Source organism: Empidonax traillii, unplaced genomic scaffold (genome assembly GCF_003031625.1).
Source record: "Empidonax traillii isolate 1590-97213 ecotype Southwest subspecies unplaced genomic scaffold, ASM303162v1 scaffold52:size1600334, whole genome shotgun sequence".
Classification (NCBI taxonomy): Eukaryota; Metazoa; Chordata; class Aves; order Passeriformes; family Tyrannidae; genus Empidonax; species Empidonax traillii.
Genome location: NW_020955245.1, coordinates 220488 through 242856, shown reverse-complemented (window position 1 = coordinate 242856; position 22369 = coordinate 220488). Strand labels below are relative to the sequence as shown.

Below are 22369 nucleotides of genomic sequence, written 5' to 3'. Positions count from 1 at the left end.
TTTTTTTTTTTTTTTTTTTTTTTTTTTTTTTTTTTTTTTTTTTTTTTTAAGACTTGCTTCTAAGATGCAATAAAGATGTTTTTTATTTGCAATTGGAGCTGCTCACGTCGTCAGTCCGTATCGTTTCATGCAGCGTAGGCACAGCACAGAGGTAACAACACACTTCTGGGAAGTCCAGGTTAAAGGATCTCCCGTCTTTCCAAGGGTTTTGAACTCTCATGTTGTGTTTTGGGATAAACTTAATGGCTGTGGGGAAAGGGAGAACAAACTTGTTCATCACATTTCGGCACACAGCGCCGGTGAGCTCTGCCATTCCCTGGTTTTGAGATTTTCCTCCAAAGTGCTTTTGCTGTCTGAAAATATCCACAGCTATAGATTCCAATTGCATACAGTGACAAGGCTGAATGATGTCATAATGTTTTGTGTGTTTAAAACACAGTAAAAATAATTTTGAAGTGGGTTGAGCGCTCATTTTTTAATAGCTCTGCCAGTTGTTCAGTGTTGGTGTGGAGGCTTTTTTATGTAAAAATTAAGTCCCAAAGCAAAAATCTTAGGGATTGCAGAAGTGTTTCTTCACACGAGGGAAAGGGGAAAAAAAAATGCAGTTTGTGTTTGTGGCTGCAAAAAAGAGCTTGAAGAATAGGAATCCTAAAGAACTGCACCAAAAGAGAGGGGGGGAAAAAAAGCCCTGTATTCGTACTGTATTTATTAACATTTATGATTATGTAGGACTTTTTTTAGCCCATAACAGCTGGTAAAAGCAGAATGTATGTAACTGGAAAAAGCCATTTAATAACCAGCACCCATCTGGTATTGGGTTTTTTTTGCTCAGTTGCTGCAGTTTTAATTCTTTTACCAAATCTGTATTAAAAGTGACTTTTCCGCCAAGCTTGCAGCCAGCTCTTGAGGGCCCACACTGTTCACATTGATCATGTATTTTGTGGACTCACAGCTTAAAAGTAATCAATTTTAAAGTTAAATCTCTAATTAGAGCCCTCTATGATAAAGTCTAACAGTATAAACCCCATTTGGTACTAAAATAAGTGGTATTTGCTGCCCCAGTTGTAAGGAGCTGGACCAGGTGGAAGCCATCGGCGGGGCAAGTGCTAACCCAGCCTTCACAAAAACCCCTTGTGGGGCTGGAACATTTCATCCCAGTTTACTCTGGTTGTTTGGTTTAGGGAGAAGTTTCCTTCATGCTGAGAAGCCCGTTGGTGCTGGAAAACCCCAGAGGGTTTGCCTCTAGGTAGGAGAAAATGAGATGGTGCCATCCTGAAACCCTGAAGGACCAATCATGTGCTGAGCATTGCTGTCTGTGGAGATGTTTCTCTTCTTCATTAAAACAATTAAAAATGTGAGATGCTGCTTTCCCTCGTTCTTCTGGTGCAGGTAACCCAGATGTGATTCCGTGCTGGCCATGGGCATCCTCACAGCAATAAAACTCCCACCCAAGCAGAGCTTTGCAGCCCCTCAGCACTTGGATTTAAACCCTTCACCTTCTCTGGGCACCCATGGAGGCGAACACTGTCCCACATCCCTGTGTCAAGGATGAACTTGCCGCTCAGAGCTCAGAAAAACTTTGCCATTCCCACTTTCCCGGAGCTCCTGGGGCTATAATGGGAGTTTCTCACCCACGTTGGCTTGTGCTTGGCACATTGGTGGCCCTGAAGGGCCTTGGGGCGTGCCTTATGTCTGCCCCCTCCCATCAGAAACTATTAATGGGTTGAGGTGACCACTGGGGGGATCAACAAAGGAGCCTAAAGCCAACATTGGAAAGGGGGGTTGGATTTATTACCCCTTTTTTAGAAGCGCTTCCTTCCCAGCAGCTTTGTTTTCTCAAGGATCAAGGATGGGGAAAAGAGGCAGACAGGGAGAACACAAGCCTGGGAAAATGCTCACACAGTGGTTTCAGTGACCGCTGTGCTCGATGTGACACACTGAAAGAGGTGAAACATTTGTCTGTAGCTTTGCAGAGTCGCAGTCTGTGGAAGGATTTCAAAAGGTCTTTTTACTCGCAGTGGGGTTTTATTACCTGGAAAAAACTCAGTGACCAGCTCTAGGCCTGCATAGCTGCCCTGGGCCTGGCTGGATGGTTCCTTTCACCAAAATCAGCAGAAAGTCCCTCTGACCCAAATCTGCTTACTCTGAGTTTTTGTGGAAGCTCTTAACTTTACATTGCAAATTATTGGCCTGAGCTGTTTTGCATGAATACCTGCTAAAAATATGCTGCTCGCACAGCCAGCCACACTTGATAGTTCTTTAGAAAGAAAATCTTGCAGAGGCATTAAAAATGAGGAGCAGGTTAGTGCCCTGCCCTGGGCGGATGCATCCAGGCCACACTGGGCTCCTTTTCTGCTCTGGCCATGGTGATCCCTGGGCTGGTGGGACACTGCCCCTGTGGGACCTGTTTTAAATCAATGTTTTTGTGTCCAGGTCTTCCCTCTGCCAACATGAGTTACTGCACTGACCAGTGCAAATTCAGGGGGTTTGATCTCAGTTGGAGCTCCAAAAAAAGCCACCTCCTCCCTGGGCATGGGCAATTTGGAGACATCTGGGCTCCCCAGCCAAGGCAGTGCAGCCACACCCCATGAGGAGTCCTTTCCCGGGGATTTTACTGGATTTTACCTGTCTGCTGCTGCCAGGAGCGCTTTTATTCCTCACCTCAGACCTGCTGCCGACGCTTTCCCAGGCACAAGAAACGTGTCCGTGTCCTTTCCAAGCTCCAAAACCCATCTCCCAGCTCTCCTCCTGCCCAGGAATCTCTATCACCTTCTAAATCACATTTATGAGGCAGGTGAAAAAAACTGAATTAACATCAAAAAAAATACCAGCCGAAATACCAAGCTGGCTGTGTTTACTTTCACACTTTAATTCAATAAAAACCTCAACTTTAATTGACCTGAATCGGCTCCAACATTTCCAGCGTGCTGGACTGGAGTGTCTTGGAAATCAGGGGTCCCCCCTGCGTGGCTGGGGGTGCTGGGAGGACTTTGCTGGGGTCCTGCTTCACCTCTCACTGACTGTTTTAGGACAGGAAAACAAACAAATACCAACACCTTTGTGCTTTGTTGACTTTTCACCAAGAGAGCTCACACAGAGAGCACAGTTTAAAATAATTCCACAATAAAACAAACTTCCAAAGCGAACAGGCTGTGATAAGGGCAGATAAAGGCTGTTTGCTGTGCTGGCATTGGCTTTGCCAGTGTTGGCTTTGCCAGGATGGTTCTGCATGGTAGGGTAGGACTGAAATGGCCCTGAGGAACCTGAATCACTGGATGTTCCATGCCCTGCCCACTGCCAACATCACTTGGCAGTGGTTCCTCCAGGTGAACTCACCTGCCTCAGGTGAGCTCAACCTCAGCCCAATCCCTGGCACCATCCTCATCCCAGTCCCCATCCTCATCCCCATCTCCATCCCCAGCTCCATCCTCATCCTCTTCCACCTCAGTTAAGCCTCCAAATCCTGACGGAGCTCCCATCCCACCGCTGCCAGATGGGGTAAGCTGAGGACAGGCCAGCAGCTTGAAATAGCCACAATATTTCCTGTCCTTTTAAAGTTTGCTTAAAGAAAACTAATTTCCTCTGTCCCTTTGGTAGCAGAATACAAAGCAGCGCTGCCCCTTTCCCGATCTCCCTTAGAAATCATGTTTTTCCTTACACAAAGCCGAGAGATTTTAGTGCAGCTCAGCATGAGGGAGAATCCAAGTGGTGTGTGAATGGCCACCTGCCCCCATAATTGTCATGGGGGCATAAGAGATGGGTTTTGCTCTAATAAATTAAATTATGGTGTTTCCTGCCCCATTGCCCAGGACACTGTGAGCAACGGGACAGAGCCAGCCCTTCTTCCCTTTCCTAGTGGAATTAGCTGTAATGTTCCCTGTTTTCCTGCACAAAAAGGGGTTGATTGGGTTTGGATAGCCTCAGGCTGGTGAGACCAGTGCACCCACAGTGCTGGGAGCTTGTGCTGGGGCCCCAAAATACCCTGAAAAAGCATGACAGTGTGGGGCCTTAGAGATGGGGTGCAACCAGCAGTTTGCATCCACAGCTCCCCCCAAAAATGTTCAGGCTGTGCCCCAAGCTGGGATGTGGGTACTGGGCACAGCAATCGTCCTCCTTCCATTACCCTGACCCTGCATCCCTCTCGCCACACTGATGCCAGCAAAGAAACAGCCCAAACAAGGAATAGCAATCAGTATCCAGATGGGAATGGGGTCTATTTCTTTTAAAGCAGGTAAAGGACCACTAAGCACTCCAGCAAAAAGCCCAGGCTGGGGCTCCAGCACTGATGGCTCAGTTAATCCCCGTGCCAGCAAGTCCTGTTTATCTCCCTCAGCTTCCTCGATGAGCAATGAACTGCCCAGGCACTGCCACCCTCCCACTGCAGGGCTGGTACAGGGGGTTAATCCCATTTGAGAGCATCCTCTTCCCTCCCAGCACCGAGCCCCTTCCATGTGCTCCTGCTGCTCCCAGACAGAGCTGGGGGAAACCTCACGTTGACAAAATAAACCCAAGCTGTTTTCTCACCTCTCCTCGGTCAGCTGAAGGAATAAACCCCTGCCAGGCCCCTGCTTGGGCTTAAAAATTTTTAACAGCTGAAATAAAACGGTGACTGTGATAAGCACAGCTCCCCCAGACCCACACCTGGGGCTTGGGCAGCCCCTTCTTCCCAGGCTCTGGGGGCTTTTCCTGCCTTCAGCTGTGATCCCACCCCTTTCCCCAGGATGGCTGATGCTCCTCACCTGTTCCAGCCACCAGGAGAACGGGCCTTGCTGGTAGGAGAGCTGGGAGTAAGCCCTGAAATTTCAAACTGTTTGAATTGGTGGGAGTTTCCAAATTTTGTTTTTAATTTCTGTTTATTTCTGCCCCTGGAGATTCATTCCTGCAGCACGTGCGGTGCTCGCTTAATGGAGCCTTGTGCTAATGAGGTTTCAGGTTTGCTGGAGGGGGGATTTTATCCTGATTCCAGGGTGGGAACATTTAGGATCTCAGCTGTTTTGGGGAACTCACTCTCCCTAGTCCCAGGAGGTTTTGGGACACATTCACACCCATCACTGCAGCATCTCTCAAGCTTCTTCACAAGTCCCATGAAACCCAGCTGCCATCCCCTTCTCTCCTCCTGATCACCCTGACCTGGCTCACAATGGGGGCAGCGGGTTTTGGAGCAGGAATGGGTTGCCAATAAGAAATGCCACCAGTGCAGTGTCATTTGTGGAGGAATCTGTTTATTTTTAAGATACATTCTGTCTCTGAAGAAGGATATTTTAGCAGCCTGCAACAGAAATGTGAACCAGAGGGTTAACCTGCCCGTTCGGCCTTGGCCAGCCTTGCCGATGCTCACACAAGTTCCTTGGGATAGAGAAGGGGAAAAAAAAAAAGGTCCAAAATTCAAACTGTACACCTTTATACAGGGTGCATAGCCAGGCTCACTTTTTACACTGCTGTACATGCTTGGGATAACTAAGTGCAATTGGATTCAGAGCCAAACCAGCATCCCAGGCCACTAATGAAGATAAAATACAAGCTGTGGTGGGCGGAAGCTGCACAGATACACAGAGGCAAACTGAGCTTATTGTGTTCCCACTGCTCCAGAGTGCATTTCCCAAGAGAAAGAGGAGTGGAGCAGAGACAGCTTATGAACCTTCCCCGTCACGGGGCTCCCTTCTCTTCCACCAGGAGTATCTGTCACACCCAGCGGCTTTGCTTTCCATCAGCTCCACTGACAGTTGACTTTGCAGCAGTGCAGTGAACCAGCTCACTCACTCGAGGTGCAGCATTCCTGGCAGGTTGTTCTGGGCTCCCTCACAGGAACACTGCACCACAACAGCTTGTAGGAACCAGGAACACAGTGGCCAGCCACAGCTTATTGCTGGCTCCTACACCAGGGTGTCTGTACACAGGGACTACACCTGAAAGTAGCCTCTAACGGAGTTGCAGGGAGGTGGGAAGCAGCCCCACAGTGCAGGGCTTCCAGCAGATGCATTCCCCTGGGAACAGGGTGGATCAGCCCACAGTGCCCCGCGCTGCCGGCCAGCGGGCAGCCGGGATTGCAACGTGCTCAGGCTCCCAGGGAAGAGCTAACGGAGCTCTCCTGGCTGACATACGCAGGATCAAAGCAGCAGCAGCAGCCAGGGCATGCTGAAGGTGAGGAAGGAATTTAAAATGGGGAAGAACAAACTGGAAATAGAGGAATGAGCAGAACAGCAGCCACCTCCACCCTCTGCTCTCGACTAGCGCAGGGGAGCGTGTGACGGAGCAGGAGAGCGGAGAGCTGGCCCAGCTCCCGGGCTCATCCCTGCCCTGCTCACACCCATTTCTTCGGTCCCCAAAAGCCCTGATGGGGCTCCAGCCCTGGGAACCCCGCAGCACTCACTAGCAGCAAACCAGACACACACTCCCCCTACCACCCCTCATCCCCTGCCTCTCTGGGCCGTGTCTCCGAGTCCAGGACACCTTGGAGCAGGACACCTCCATCCCCTGTCGAGCCTCGGGTCCCAGCTCCACCAGCACTACCTCCTCTTTCTCATGCAGGTTTCAAGCCTTCCCAGCTCCTCGTAGGCCTGGTAGAAAATGTCAAAGTCTCTGGCACTCCAGCCCCTCCAGACAGCCAGGCACCGCTCCAGGTTTTCGTTCTCAAAGCAGCACACAACCGTGTCCTTTGCTACGAGGGCTGCATCCACCAGCATCCTGGGGAAGGGAGAAGAGAGCAGGGAAGGGCATGAGGACAAAAAGCAGCTCTGCAAGTGCAGCACCGGCTCACAAGCTTCCCTTCCAGCTGCGCAATCTTTTCATAAGCTGCAAATCTTTGAGCAAGGAGAACATAACAAAGAGGGGGATCAGAAACTGTGTCACCGCAAAACCAAGCGGCTCAGTGACAGGGGAAAAGGTTTTCAAAGGGATTCAGGTGCCTAAACATTCAGGTGGGGGCTTAAGTCTGCCGTGGCATTTTGAAGTTGCTGTTAATCTCCCCATTTGCTAAATCCACACACTCTTGTGCCTGCTGCCAGCTGGGCATTTTCAAAAGAGCTCCAGCATGCCACAGCTAACAGGCTGCTGAGAGCTTAGGCAGCCTGGAATACAGGGTGGAACTGGGATGGAGCCTGGCTCTGCTAGCTCAGGAACTGAGCCCTGAGCCCAGAGCCTGAGCCCAGAGCACCAGGCACGGCTGTGGTAGCAGCCAGGGATCCGTGAGGTCCCTGCAGGAGCCACCCTGCATGACAGCATCACGCTGTGTGTGCTGCCCTTCATGGTCTTCACTGAAGCTGGTCCTGCAGATACCCCTGAGGGAGGTGGCCCTTGCAGAGTCCGAGGGACACAAGTCCAACCTTGCTGGGCCCTTTCTACTGCTCCGATAGCAGATGGGGAAGGCTGGCCCCAAACTGTCTCCCAAGAAAGGCCCCTGGATGGGAGCACTGCCCACAGGGGCTGTCCTTGGCAGCTGATTTTCATCACAAACTGCCCCTACAAAGCCCCCTCCCCTCCCTGGTGTGCTCTGCCCTTGGAGCAGTCAGGCACTATCCTGCTCTTTATCCTGCAGATAAAACAGGGAGAGTCAATGGCCATCACGCCTGGACCAGTCAGGACAAGTGAGAGATGCTATGACACCTCACCTTAACTCCACACTCAATTTGGGCGAAGCAAAACAAACCTGAGAGTATCTGTGACCAATAAGGAGAATACTTTCCCCCTAACTAACTGATAAAGACTCTCATTTCTAGAGAGTAGAGGGAATGGCAGGAGCCCTTTGATCTCCTGTTGTTTTTGCCTGGTGGTAATAAATGACCATTTATAATCACTGCTTAACCTGCATTTGTTTGGACATAAATAGTACAATCCCAGACCGGTATTTAAGTGATCAGCAGGAACACCCCCACCTCTCCAGCAGTTATTTATTTACTTGGACTCTCTTCGCTGTATGAAACATTTTAAATTAACGTATGTAACTGCTCCCCCCTGTGCTCCAGGGGCCGTCCCCCGGCCCCGTCACTGCCCACAGCACAAAGGTGCTCATTTAGAGCCAGAACATCAACCTGACCCCCGTGAATGCAGCCACAGACAAGCACCACGCTCTGCATAAATACACCTCTTGTTCTGAGTGTGGGGCCTGAGTCTGCCAAGCTCCACCGACCTTCTGCCAGGTGCCCTCGGAGCACCAGGAGCCAGCACCGGGCAGGATCAGGCCGACTTTATCTCATTGTGCACGGTCCTGCCTGTTTCACTATGGGGGTATCGGATCTCTGTGGATTTTGGAGACCCACAGTACCTTCCCCTCACCATCTGACACGCTGAAGAGCACGCACGTGCCTCTATGTGCAACCAGCAAATGTGTCTCCTCCAGCTGGGACCTTCTCAGAGGCCACTGGAAGCCAAGAGGAAGCTCCCAAGAGCCCTTGGAGCCTTCAGAGCCCCCTCCTGCCCCCCAGTCCCCCTGTGCCCCTGGACAGTGGTGTGACCCAGTCAGCCTCACCCGTAGGGAGCCAGCTCCCCAGCCTTCAGCACAGCGATCACTCTGCCCCGCTGGGTGCCCGATTCCTTCTCCAGCCCGATAATGATGATATCCCCTCCTCTCCTAGAAGAGAAACAAGGGAGATGTCACACATACTCAGCAACAGGGATGCTGACAGCTGAGGAAAAATCCATGTTGGATATCCACCCTCTGCTGCACGCCTGCCTGCAGCATGACACCTTGCAGGGGAGGGGCACTGCGATGCCACAGGGGCATCCTGAATCCGCTGCAGTGAGAGATCCCGTGACAGGCAAAATCAGCTTCCCAGTGGTTTCCAGCAGCTCCACAGGAGGCAACAGGACTTGCCAGGGTTGTGTCCGAGCAAGGAAGCTGCCTGCTGCTCTTTGTTCCCTCAGTAGCTGGGGAAACAGGGCTTTGAGTCTGACCAGCCCCTTCTTATTCCGCTGAAATCAATCCAGCAAGACCAGTGGCCATTTCTGCTCAACACCAGATACTTTAAAAACGGGTAGAAAATGGATGTACCCTTGTACTGGGAACAAAGTTTCTTAATGGTAACAACTTTCTGGCCAGGTGAATCACACTGGGAATGCAAAATATCTTGAATTAGCCTGAGTTAACCTCACGTTCAGCCCACGAGGGACTTTGGCAAAGTTGCTTTGATAAGGGACCCGCTTACCTGGGGATCCATATGAGGTCTTTCACTGGAAGAATCTTGATGGCTTGGAGATTCTCTGTGTTGTCACCCACAGGCACAGCATCGTGATCCAGGGGGGCCTTCAGCTCATTAAATTTCTCAGACTCCTCAAAGTCTATGGAGAATGGTGCACTGGAAGAGCTCACGGGCGAGCTGGGTAGGCTGGACGGGCAGCGGGTTACCCTGCTGGGAGGCGAGGAGGAGTAGGAAGACACAGAGCAGTAATCTGTGAGCGAGTCCTGGTGGTTCAGGATCTGGGTGCCCACCTCTGGGCTGTACATAATGCTCATGTCCCCCACTGGGCTGTTCTCCATCACCCTGTGGTTGATGGGGGCTGTAGCTGGGATGGCTGCCGAGGGCTGCTGGATTGTAAACATGTCCCTGAGGGGGCTGCAGTCCCCGCAGAAGTAGCGTGCACAGAGCTGGTAGGTGGAAGCGTGGTACATCACCAGGAAGTTGCTTTTATTGTCCAGACACCACACCACCTCCTCCCCGTGGCACTCGGAGTTGCAGGCGATGGATGTGATGACCGAGGGTGGGCTGAAGGGCTCCAGCCTCCTGCTGATCTCCATGGAGGCGCAGTCAATGATGAGGATGCCGGGGCCATTGCTGTACCACACCTCTGCCCCACTGTTGGTGATCTCCATGGCCTTCACGGGGTACGGGTTCTGCCGGGGGTCGTCATCCGAAATGTTGAATTTGGACCTGTTGGCTGTGTGGGAGCACAGGTAGGAGCAGCTGTCCCCTGGCATGCCCTGGGACACTGAAAACACGGCTACAAGTCCATCTGACAGGCCGGCCAGCACCACATATGAGTTCTGCAAGAAAGAGACAGCAGGACCTCATGAAATCACATAATGGTTTGGGCCGGAAGGGGTCTTAAAGATGATCTCATTCCAACCCTCCCGCTACGGGCGGGGACAATTTCCACTCGACCAGTTTGCTCCAAGCCTCGTCCAACCCAGCCTTGAAGACTTCCAGGGATGGGGAGTCCACAACCTCTCTGTGCCAGTGCCTCATCACCCCCAAAGTAAAGATTTTTTTCCTGCTTCTTTATGTATCTGCAGTACAAGACCTTTCAATCCCAGAGGCTCTGGCTGCTTCTCACATGCTGCAAGAGCACGGGTAACTTATCCCAGAACAGCGATAACAGCAACATAAAAAGAAGTCATTACCAAGAAGCTGCTGCAGAGCCATACTCCTCTCACCCAGTATTACCTCTCTTTTACTGGCAAGGGCGGACAGACGGACCTGGCAGCCTGCCCTGACAGTTAACAAATTCAAGCTGGAGTATGTTCAGAGGCAGCCATCATGATCCTTGGAATCCAGCTGTAGAAACTCAGCTCACTTCCAAAAAGAAGTAAAGCTATTGCTATCAGTGTAGGTAGGAGAGGAATGGAAGAAATGCAGTAAAAATGGAAAGAGACAGCCAACATCCTCATAAATAAGAGCATCCAGTGTACACTCCACATCCGATGGCTGCTGCTCTGAGACCACTGCACCTCCCGGGGACGTCCTCTGGGCCTGGGATCCCTGGCAGCTCAGAGGCATCCCAGCAGCAGCAGTTCAGCAAGCACCATGAACAATTCTGCACGTTGGTAAGAACCTGCCCCTCAGCCTACAGATGTGCTGGCTGTGGCGCTGTGGCGATGGATGCCCTCACGTCCCGTGGGCGAGAGCTGCTGAGGAGGCCACGGCTCACCAACTCCTCCAGCTCATCACAGCGGTGCAAAATGCTGTTAAACAGACTGGGAAATGGATCCCTTGGGAACAAAACTCCCCATGACCTTGGGTCTGTACTAGAAACTCCCCGATCTGTGAAGCAGATAAAACAATACCTACCTCAAAGGCCTTTCTATTTCCTCCCTGGAGAGCAATATATTCTAAAAAAAGACCCCTTTACCCAGGACTTTTTTTTGCTGTTGTTCCAATCTGCCTGGACTAAGCACAGCAAACCAAACAGAACCAGACAGAGCACCATCAGCTGATCCAACACAACCTCACCCCTCCACAGCCTTGCCATGGTGGGAAGCCTGGGAGGACAGTGGGATGGGCTGAGGGCTCTGAGTCACCCTTTGCTGCTCATAAATTCAGGGATCCCTGTGCCCTTCCAAGGATCATGGCTCTGTCAGCCTTGGAAGAAAGCTCCCAGGCTGTTTAAACCCACAGAGGTTGAAATCAGTGTGTTGACTTGCTCCAGCTATCGAGGGGCAGATAGTGCAGGGTAAGTGTTATTTAATTGACAGCTCTGTTTGCAAGGCTCGTGAAGAGTCCTGGACAAAGAGGCACTCTCTGCACACCAAGTATGAGTAAAACCACTAGAGCACTGAGCCCTGGATGACTAATCCAAATCACAGGAGAATTTTACTGTAATGGGAAAAACTAGGGAAGCAAGTGGAAAGTTGTGAAATGGGGCTTGGACTTTTAACTCAGTCCAGTCCCAATTCTCTAACCTCTAATTAAAAGAAACCCCAATGACCTGCAGTGCTCAGTGCCATGTCCCTGCTGCCATGTGCATCTGGTGCAAAGGCTCCTGGATTTGGCTTTGCCAGGGAGTTGCATCAATAGGTTGGAACATGGCATGATGCTTTGCACAAGCTGGGCCTTGGGTTACTTTTTCTTTGGAAAGGAGTTCAATTATTTAAAACTGAACAAAACAAAGCAGAACAGCCCACATTTCTCTGGTGAAAATGGTCCAGCTTTTTCAGTCCAAAGGACCCCGCACAAAGGGCATTTCTTACTAAAAAGGGAAAATTTAAATTGAAATGGGAGCATCTGATATTAACTGTAATGTGGGTATGTCAACCTGAACTGCTCCCAGCATGAACACAGGACACCATTAAAGTCTTCAGACATTATAATTTTGTCTGATTTGATTTGATTTGAAAATGCTGAATTATCCAAGCATAGTCTTCATAAAAAATATTTTGATTTCTTTGATTAGTGTGTCAGCTACTGCAGGACAGAATCCATATTCCCTTTTGGGTTCCACAAGCCAAGTTTCCCTGGCACTGAGCAGTTGGCACCATAAGAAGGCAGAGCTGGGTCAGTGACCCCCACCTGGTGTTACTGGTAATATCAATGCCAAATCCTATCCTGCCTGGGATAGCAGAACTGTTGAAGCAAACTGGGAAGATACTTTTTGCTTTGGGGCATTTATTACTCTCTGCCTTGGCTTTGAGGGCTCTTGGGTCCTGTTTCTATCCAGCTACTGTTGTTCTCTCTCAGAGAGAGAGAGAGATAAGAAATGTGGATTGGGAACTCAAATCACAGAATCACAGAACCTGCCGAGTTGGAAGGGACCCACAAGGATCATCCATCCAGTCCAGCTCCTGGCCCTGCACAGAACCATCCCCAAGGGTCACACCATGCACCTGAGAGTATCACCCAAACACACATCCTCCACCTGCCATCCCTCACGTGACTGAGCCAAGGGAGCAACCGATTTCATGGAAGACCACGGCAAAAATCACCTCCCCACGGGTGCCACCGCCTTGCCAGAGCTCACTTGTTGCTGGTGCAGCTGGGCAGGGAGGCAAAGCCCTCCCGATCCGGGTATTCCAACAGCGACCAAAGGCAGGCAGGGCCGCAGCCTCCAGAAACCTTAAGTAACTTTCTCAGAATTCATTTTCGACGTTCGGGCTCCGCGAAGAGCCAACAAAAACACGCAGCAACAAAACTGCATTTGAAGGCTGGGCCCTGCCAGCAGCCCCGCCGTGCCAGGAGGAAGGCCCCGGAGCGGGGCCGTGACGGGGTGGGATGTGCAGGGATGAGCCGGCTCCAGACGTCCTGTCCTGGGATAGCACAAGGCTCGGGGCCATCGGCACGGCCACTCTGAGGAGGCTAAAAAAACCACGATACAGCCCTTGACACCAGGGCCTGGTCACCTCCTCCTCCTCCTCCTCTGATCCCTGCAGGGTCTGGCACTGCTGGCAGCACACACAGGGCAGGCTGCAGCCTTTAAATGCAGCTTTTGTTCCCGTGTGTTCCAGGTTTCTGCAAGAGGCCAGAGTCTTGCACCCATTCAGGTCTCTCTCTCCCCTCCTCATCTCTTTGTAAGAATGCTTGCAAACCAAGTCAGAAATCATCTCGGTTTGCTGTTTTTAACCTGTTTGTGTGCTTATTTGGTGGTTTTTTTTTCTGAAAGGAAATTTACTGAAAATTGTATTGTTTACCAAAAAGAATGATACTGGTGACAGAAAGCACGCAACAAAAAGCTTAAATTATACAAGACTTTTCCCTGCTGGGTGAGTTTCGGATTCTGGGCCCCTCTCTGTTGCTTTTAAATTTCCATGATGCTTCCTTTGGATGAGAAACCAAGTTTTGGAAACTATTTCTTTTGGATCAGCCTTCCCAAGGCAGTCGTAAAGAATTCCCCTTCCCAGCAACATCCCTCGGCAATTCTCTGACTAAAAGTTACCTCACATCTCATCAGCTAAAGGCTTTCTTCCCAGGAAAATGCAATTCTCTTCTCCACTGGACAACAACAACTCTGATAACTCTGACAGAGCTCACTGGTCACACAGTGAGTGTGACAAGTGTAAGCTTTCCACTCAGAATTTTTGGAAGAAGAGGCTGGTTTAGTTCTTGCCAACCTGGTCTGCACATCCCCACGGCTGCTGCTCTCGCCATTTCACTGCCAAACTCATTCATAGAAAGGAGAGAGGAAAAAGTAAGTCCAATAAACTGAGAAGGAGTGCGCTGAAGGGATGTGGATTTCTGGAAGGTTGGGTAGGGTCGGGGGAGGAAGGGAGGTGTCTAGACTCAATATTGCTATTGTAGGGCCTGGCATTATTTATGACATTTTCTAGGCAAGCCACAAACTGGAAATAGAAACCAGGAGACATAAAGCCACTCGTAACCCCTGAGGAATGGCTTTGCAAGCTGTGTGACAGTGGAAAAGCTGAAAGTGAAAGACCCATTCGACTGTCCTGGACAAAACTTCAGGCAGCACGAAAAAGGAATTTGCCCTACACATCAGAAATGAAACTCCACGGCACAGAAACGCTGCAGGTCCGGGAGCCAAAGAAAGCCGACAGATGCAGCCTCCCGGCAGGAAAAATCCACCCCCGTGCCAACTTCACATCCATGCCCTACTTTAGTGCTACTTGCACCATGTTTGGAAGAGAGGCAGCACACCTTACACTAACCATCTGCCTCGGATTCAGTTTGCGGGGATGCAGCAATCCGAGCAAACGAGCCAGAAATGGACAAGAGCTCAGGACGGGCCTGTGGTATAAACCAGCCCCACTGTCGCTCCCAGAGCTGCTCCACGTCGAGCTGGCAGACACAGACCAGTCTGCTGGCATTTGCAAAGACTACACAGCTACCAGTAATGTTGGAACATAATTATATGTTTTCACTTGAGGTGGCTGTAAGCAAACCGGAGGTAATTTAGCTCGCAAACAGTTTTTATACATCTCCCAAGACTTGCCCACAATAGGCACCCATGTCAGATTTCTCTTGCCAAAAACTGGATGCTGGCCATTCCAGAACTAGATAGATAGCATATAACTTGTGTTATTACCCATAAGAGTAATTATACATGTTATCCCTAAGAGTATTACCCAAAACAGCTGTATTGTCTAAGTGTTCTCATTCAAAACCAAAACAGAAGTGTGGCTGAGCCTAGATAATATTATAGATGACTGTGCACACAAATAACAGCACACATCCCAGGAAAACAGAGGGCACAAGAGGCAGGATATACCCACATCCTGAATTAGCACTTCACAAATCTCTATTCTAATTATTGTTTCATGCCCTCCCTACTTTGCTTGATCAGCCTAAACCTTGTCTTCCAGTGATGTGGAAACACAGCTGGAAAATTTCCTTGCAGGGAAATTTGCTCTATTTTGACTATTTTCCCAGCAGGCTTGGAAGTGCCAGCTTCGGTCCCCTGACTCAGGTTCTTGCTCACACCTCTGTCTTCTGGCAGAGACACCAAGACCAGGAAACCTTCTCCTCCCGGTGCCAAAATGTTCCTGGGCTTTGCAAAGTCCTTCAGCACCTGAAGCTGAGTCTCACTAATGCCCCTTTTCCTTGAGGTTGCTCCTTACCTTTTTGACAACAGGCATCACCAGGAAGCAGCTCACAGTAGCAGGAGTGTCTAAACCCTTCAGTGGAGTCTTTAAGGGACACATGCCCTGCAACGCGTACACAGAAATCTTCTGGTCCTGCGAAAGAGCACAGAAAATTCTGTAAATGCCAATCACCTTCCATGCTTTCCATATTTTGATACCTGAACAGGATCTAGCTGGTTCCAAAACCGGTTTTTACTGGTATCTTTTCGGTGCCCAAAGCCTGGATATCTGTTTTCCATGGAGAGTCTTTGTTTGCCCTGTCTGTGGGTAGAAAGCAGGTGCTGCCTTCCCAAGAATGAGCTGTGGGCAATATATGCGTTATCCAAAAGCCACTAAAAATCACCACTATAGGGGTTTTATCACCACATCTAAAAGCAGCATTTGACAACCCTGACTGCAAAAATCCCAAGCAACAAACTGAAGCACGTTGTGTGTTATTTTGCATTATTCCGTCAATTCATGGAAAGCTGGTATTACATTTTATGTGGAATTACATCTGCTCCACACCTCATAAATCTACTAGACCGACCAAGAGCACCCAGTCTGTAGAACAGCAACACATTCCATTTTTTGATCCAAAAGGTGGAAATACAATACTTTATAGATTTTTGAATTTTAGTTTTTCTATACTCACTGTTCTGAAAAAAAAAAACATGAATATTTGAAAATTATCTCTATTTAGGAAGAGAAAAACTCAAAATAGCTGATTTTTCTACATGGTAAAAAAAGATCTCTATTCTCACCCAGTTACAGCATCTGTGCCAGAGTGGAGTGAATTAACCAACACAAATGATTTATTCACTGTGTCCTTTTATTCCCCACTCTGAAACATTGCATTTCAGGTATGTTTCTTTTTTTGGGGCTGTTTTTTCATCTGTTTTGTGTCAAATAATCATGTCAGAACAGGCTGACATTAACACTGCCCTTTCTGATGGGTGGATGGGGGCTCTGGGGTATAAACCAGCCCCACTCTCTCACTCTTATCTTTTTAGCTGCAATTTTCCAGGGTGAGCACAAAACTTGGGTACCCGTTTCCCACCAACTTTGAAATCCCTCAGGCCTCCTTCAGAACCCCACCCTTAAATGCATGGTTTCTGTCACTGCTTCCCTTTATCGCTCGCAGATAAGGACATTTCCCAGCTGAACCCCCGGGGTACAGATCGCTCCAACCCGGAGAGTTTTCCCCTCGGAAAGCCGAGGTTCCCGCGATCGCTTTGAGCAGGATTCGGTTCCAGGTATCAGCTACGTGACAGGGAGGAACAATAAACCTGGAGACAGCAGATGCAAAGTCACGCTGCTCATCTGAGAAGCCCATTGTCTCCCCCACCCTCGGCTTTACTAATTAACCAGGCTCTTTCTCTTCGCTTGTGTCTCTCCTAACGAGGCCCCTCTCGAGGGGGGCACCGAGGCACAGGCAACGCTCACCTCCGTGGCTGCCCAGAGGGCATTCTGAAATTTTAGTTGGCAGCATAGCTTCATTCCTGGGCAGCTCATCCTCTGCACTTCCATGACTCCCTTCTCCAGATTCACCACCGTGTAGTTTCTGAAAAAGGAGCAGATAACGATTTCCTGTAGCCAACGTTCAGCCTGCACAGGCTACGGGAAGGTACGTGGCACTCGCGGCCAAGCCATAACACAACTGTCCAGATGTGGATGACGCTGCAAGGGCCCACACCCCTGCAAATGGTCCTTGTAAAGGAAGAGAAATACAGATGTGCCACGGCTCTTCCTCGGGGGGCAAACGTGCAATTGCTTCTGTGAAGATTTACACTCAGCTCTCTGATTTTGCATGGAAAGGATCAGGATAGTGTACATGGCCCGTTACTGTAATTCAGCTGTGAGGCAAACAGCTCCAGCTCAACAGCAGTAATTAATAGCTGGGAAGCCTCAGCCCATCTTGCCCATTAGGTTCTCAAGAGAATATCCACTCCATTTCCAAGTTCACTGCCTCGATATTATCTGCCTTCATTATTAATCCAGCACATAAACAGAAGAGCATGATTCTTCCGAATAAGAGTCAAGATCTGTAACCCAATCAAATAATTTATAAATATGACTAATTAATTTTTTTTTTGCAGCGAAAAGCATTTTATTTGTTTGGGGAAGTTTACTGAGTTTGAGTACTTGAACAAATAACTGGATATTCACGACCACATCTGTGAGCCCCAGATGTTTCACCAACTGTGGCACAAGCAATTACACGTCCTGAAATCTGTCACATATAAGTAATTTGCTACTCAGCAGTCTCCTAAGTGGATTGTCCACTCAGGAAGCTGATTCACTGAGATATATCGCTGCGAATATTTGGACATCATCCACGTATTCAAAATACATCTGTGAGTGCCATGTGTTCCACCAGCTTAGCAGGAAGAGTTGCACTGTCTGCACTGAATGACTGACCAGGTGCCACAAATAGCAAGGCAAATAATTCATGAACAAATCACGTACCTACCCCATTAGCTTCATGGTTTCAAATAATGAACACATTATTATAAAATTCAGATCAGTTTGTGAACGTTTCCAAATAAGACCGGGGCTATAAAAATCAGTAGCATCCATAAAAATGAACCTAACTAGCCACGGGTCACATGTGGCTGAGCAAAATGCCATCACCTCAGTCACAATTTAATAACATTTTAAGCACATGCCTTCAGTATGGAATACATTTTACTGGCAGTGCACACTTGGATGCACACACAGCTCCAGGCATGTGGTTAACTCCCGATGATTGCAATAGGATTTAAGCATGTGCTTAATTGCTTTGCAGAAGAGAGATAGAACTGCAGCCTCAATTAGGAAAGGTTTAGTGCTAAATGGCCTCATTAGGAAAGGCAGAACACGTCTGTTCTCATGTGCAAATGCTTCATCCTGTGTGTGTGAATCATTACATTGCCCTAATCTTCTCCTCATATTAACTGAAGCAGAGTTAAGCTCATTAAATGTCCTTTATAAAGAAACCACTGTTCCCAATTAAAAGAGTTTGGGAAAACAGTGTTCACCATACCCTTGGCATGCACCCAAATTCACTTTCACCTTCTTTACCTCCCTCCCAGAGGCAGAAGGGAAGGTGCTGAAGGGTTTTTACTTAAAAAGGAAAAAGAAAAAAAGGAAATTACCAATATGAGCCATCTCACCTGGTGTCCTCCTTCCCATCCCAGAACACCACAGTGTACTCCTGTCCTTGGGAGCAGAAGAAGGAGGACTGCTTCCCACAGGGCAGCAGGTACATGAATGTTGCAAAGGTAGGATCTTTCATCTGTCCTACCACAGAAATGGCCAGTGGACGCTGAGGGGAAAGGAAAAGAGAAAGACTTAATGTCAAATAAAATGAAATAGAAGAACCATAATGAACAGGAGGCTCAGTAAGGCCAAGTACAAGGTCCTGCACCTGGACCAGGGCAATCCCAAGCACAAGTACAGGGAACTGGATGGTCTTTAAGGTTCCTTCCAACCCAAACCATTCTCTGATTATTTATTAAAGCTGGGTCTGTCATTCTCTTACACATTTTGCTGATAAATTTCTTCAGGTTTATGGAATTTGGAAGCTGTCTTGACAGGGTGTAGCTGTTTTGAGAGACGAGCTCACCTTTGTCTGAAGGACAGCAGCTCTGAAACCCCGAGCTGTAATTAATGAAAAATGCAATGCAGCATAATCCTTTTCTCATACTTTGAACCTTTTTCCTCCTCATTCCTCCTTTTATAATCTCAGGGGTTTTGAAGTCTCTGTAGTTGCACTCACAGCTTGATACTGGAGCTGCTTCTAGAAATTATGAGCAACGTCTTGTCCTGGTGAAATCAACAGCCTAACTGCCATTGACATCAAGGGACCTTCCAGTCACCACAGAGGTCTAAGGCCACAGATCTGTCATCATATCATTCAGAAAACTCTCATTCCAGTCAACAGAAGTTCTGGGCCAAATCAGCAGGAGGGGTAAACGGGGAATCGAGGTGTTCTGCTGTACCAAGAGCCAGCTCAGCCCTCCTGCTTGAAGAGGGCAGCCAGATCAGAAAACAGGGGTCAGGAGGGTTGTCTTGTACCTTTTCTGGCTTAGTGTCCCAACACTCCATCATGAGTGCCTGCATCCTGTAGAGCTGCACCTCCTCCGGCTGCCCCAGGACGGGGCGGATCCCTTTGGACAGCTTCTTGGCGATCTGCAGCTGGTGGTGTCCCAGCACAGGCCGCTGGCCAGACAGCAGCTCGTACAGCACCATCCCATAGGAGAACATATCGACCTAGAGCCGGAAACAGAGAGGAAAATCAGGGCAAAGCGCCCTTGGTGGGTGCAGATGAGAGCAAGGAAAGCCAGAGCGGGAAAGCAGCGCTGCCCTCCACCACGGATAAGGGAATGCAGCCCCAGGGCATGGCACCAGCCCCCCAACGCTGCCAGGGGGGCTGCCCCACGGATAACCCAGTCACCTTCTCGTCATAGACGATGCGAGGCCTGATCTCAGGGGCCTGGTATCCCGGCGTGCCCTCCACGCCCAGCGCGCCCTCGTGGAACGACTGCCGGGAGATGCCGTAGTCGGAGAGCTTGATGTTGATGTGCTCCTTGACGTCCAGGGACCACACCAAAATATTGTCCGACTTCAGGTCGCAGAAGATGATGTTCTTCTTGTGCAGGTAGGCCAGGCCTGTCACAATCTGATACGCTATTTTGTGTGTCAGCATGTGTCCCAGCGGCACAAAGGAAGACCCTGGCACAAAGGAACAGCCTGTCTTCAGCTCCTGTAATTGCCACAACTGCCTTTTTCTCCCCCTTTCTCTTTCTCTTTTTAACTCCAGAGCAATATCTGACAACCTTTTAAAACATCACTCAATGCCACCTTTGAAAATGACACTGTTTGTGTTACTATATGTGTCTGACAGTCCTATTAGATTCTTTTTTTAAACCCTTTCACTTCTAGGCTCCTAAATCTTCTGGTGAAAATTAGTGTTTGACTGGAAGTTGACACAAAGCCAAGGTGCCAAGAGGGTCAGATGGCCTCCACTTATCTTGGAATTAGCGTCGTTCATTTGACAGCAACAGAAATAAAGATACTTATGAGATAATTTAGAGTGCCAGACACCCATCTGCAGGGGGAGGAACACAGCACCATCCATGCAGTGCTGAATTGAGATGCACTTCATATTAATTTGCAGGAAAATTGAAAATCCAGGTCTCCAAAGTAGTTTTGAAAATCGTGAGCATCAATTTTTTACTAGGTTCCCAAAAGCACAGTTTAAGAACAATTCCACCCCTTCCACTTCCCCTAGTCTGGAAAAAAAATCCCCTTCCGGTAAATCAAGCAGTAATTTAAATATTACTGACTATTTGTCACTTGAAGAGTGATCTCTCTCAGTGGGGAGACCCTGGCTTTACCTTTGGAGTTTTCAGACAGCACAGTGGTGAGGCTGCCCAGGGGGGCCAGCTCGAGGGCGAAGCAGAGCGGGTGGATGCTGATGCCAATGAGGGACACGATGCAGGGGTGCTGCAGGGAGTGGAGCATGCTGGCCTCCTGGCGGAACTCTGAGAAGTTCTTCATGGCATCCATGGCTCTCAGGTGCTTCAGCATGGTATCTGGCAAGACACGACCCCCTTCTCACTGCCAGCTCAGAAACCAAGCCACAAACTCTTTGCAAGGTGCCAATCACTGAGCAAGGGCTGCTGGAGGAAGGCAGCTGGTGGGATGATACCAACAGCAAGGCTTTAAGTTGAATCCTTGTGTTGATGCATGAGCCACTAACAGACACTGGCTATAAGTAGGATATATATGGTACCTCAGGAAGCAAAACCTCCCTTTGGCCCTTTAACACCGGGCTCTGGTGCGTCTGGCACATGCTGATCTCATATTTCACCTGGATGACTTTGGAAAACTCGTGCTGTGCTTCTCCAAGCAGGGACTCTGTGTGGATGTCACACTGCAGACCCTTTGCTGGAAGGGGTCTTTCCCTACCCTTTCCTGGTTTTCCTGCCAGATGAGAGACCCAGCACAATAATGGTCCTTGTGCCACAGGCTGCTCAGGAAGGTTGGGTCTTCCCAAAGGTTATTTGTCACTGGGACAGCAGCTGGCCTCCTCCACAGCTCAGGAGCTCACCACATCCTCCCCTGACAAAAACGAAGAATATGAGCCCCTTTCCCCTTTCCTTTGTCCATAGACTGAGGCTCTGCTGGAATCCTGGACTTGACATGAGAGCCCATCCCTGCCTGGAGGAGCTGGCGGGCTCAGAAGGATTCCCAGTTTGCTTTCTGCAGCTGCTGGCACAGATGGGACAAAAGGCTAATTCAGAGGTGGAGACTCACAAGTCCTTAGTGCAAACCCATGCAAATCCACACTTCTCACGGTCAGAAAGGTGGGAACATGAGATGAAATCCTACCTTCCACCCCAATCCCTGGCTCTGCCCTGGCACCCTACAAATCCACCCCATGATCTGCAGGAGAGAAGCTCCTATGCCAGTGACCTTCAAGGCTACAAGTGTTCATGAAGAACTCTAAGATGCATCCTCCTCCTCCTCCTCCACTGAAACACACCAGTTTTGCTATTTATTTCAAAGCTGTATTTAAACAGGTGCTGCCAGCACTCTGGAGAGCAAAGGCTCTTTGGTCTTAGTTTGGGATCACGGATTGCAGGAGCTGATTCCCAACACCGATTGTGTACTGTACCTGCAGCTGAAGTGGGAGAACCCTTGCATTTTTTAATCTGAAATCTCTTCACAGCCACTGGCTTTCCTTGGTATCGTGCCCGATATATAACAGTTCCACTTCCACCCTGGCCAAGAACGTTGTTTTCATTTTCACTGCATTCCAGTTTGCTATTTTCCAGGAACAGTCTGCCAAGGAGAAATTGGGGCTTTTTAATTAAAATTTCAAAGACATTGTAAAGTCATGGTTTTAATGCGATTTCCATTTTCACAAATGCCTGATAGGTTCTTGTCTTATCTACCAAGAGGACTGGATAACCTAAACTACCTTGGTCATCTCAGTGTACTCTGTGCTGGCTTGTGTTGTGCAAGAGATTTGTCCCAGAAAAAACTTGAGCAAATAAGCAAAAAAGGGTTTTTACTAGTTTATCCCACAAGAGTCAAACAGATCTGGAAAGCACATAAGCTTCTTTTCCAACCAGATGACACAAGTACCGATACTTGTAC

At 49.1% G+C, this 22369-nt stretch overlaps 1 protein-coding gene across 3 annotated transcripts in view; it reads right to left on the bottom strand.

Moving 5' to 3' along the window:
- Positions 1 to 5209: 5209 nt before the first annotated feature.
- Positions 5210 to 22369, bottom strand: part of LRRK1 (leucine rich repeat kinase 1) — a 75835-nt gene continuing 58675 nt past the window's right edge. For 2 of the 3 annotated variants that reach the window (XM_027879184.1, XM_027879185.1), the window contains 10 exons: positions 21885 to 22051; positions 20602 to 20799; positions 19659 to 19936; positions 19280 to 19474; positions 18376 to 18527; positions 16667 to 16784; positions 15218 to 15334; positions 9141 to 9976; positions 8465 to 8566; positions 5210 to 6684 (listed from right to left, as the gene is read on the bottom strand). In XM_027879184.1, the coding sequence (XP_027734985.1) occupies positions 6507 to 6684; positions 8465 to 8566; positions 9141 to 9976; positions 15218 to 15334; positions 16667 to 16784; positions 18376 to 18527; positions 19280 to 19474; positions 19659 to 19936; positions 20602 to 20799; positions 21885 to 22051 (2341 nt within the window). In that variant the 3' untranslated portion in view covers positions 5210 to 6506. Of the gene's footprint in view, positions 6685 to 8464; positions 8567 to 9140; positions 9977 to 15217; positions 15335 to 16666; positions 16785 to 18375; positions 18528 to 19279; positions 19475 to 19658; positions 19937 to 20601; positions 20800 to 21884; positions 22052 to 22369 lie in introns of those variants that run through there. The other variant, XM_027879186.1, reaches the window with a different exon arrangement.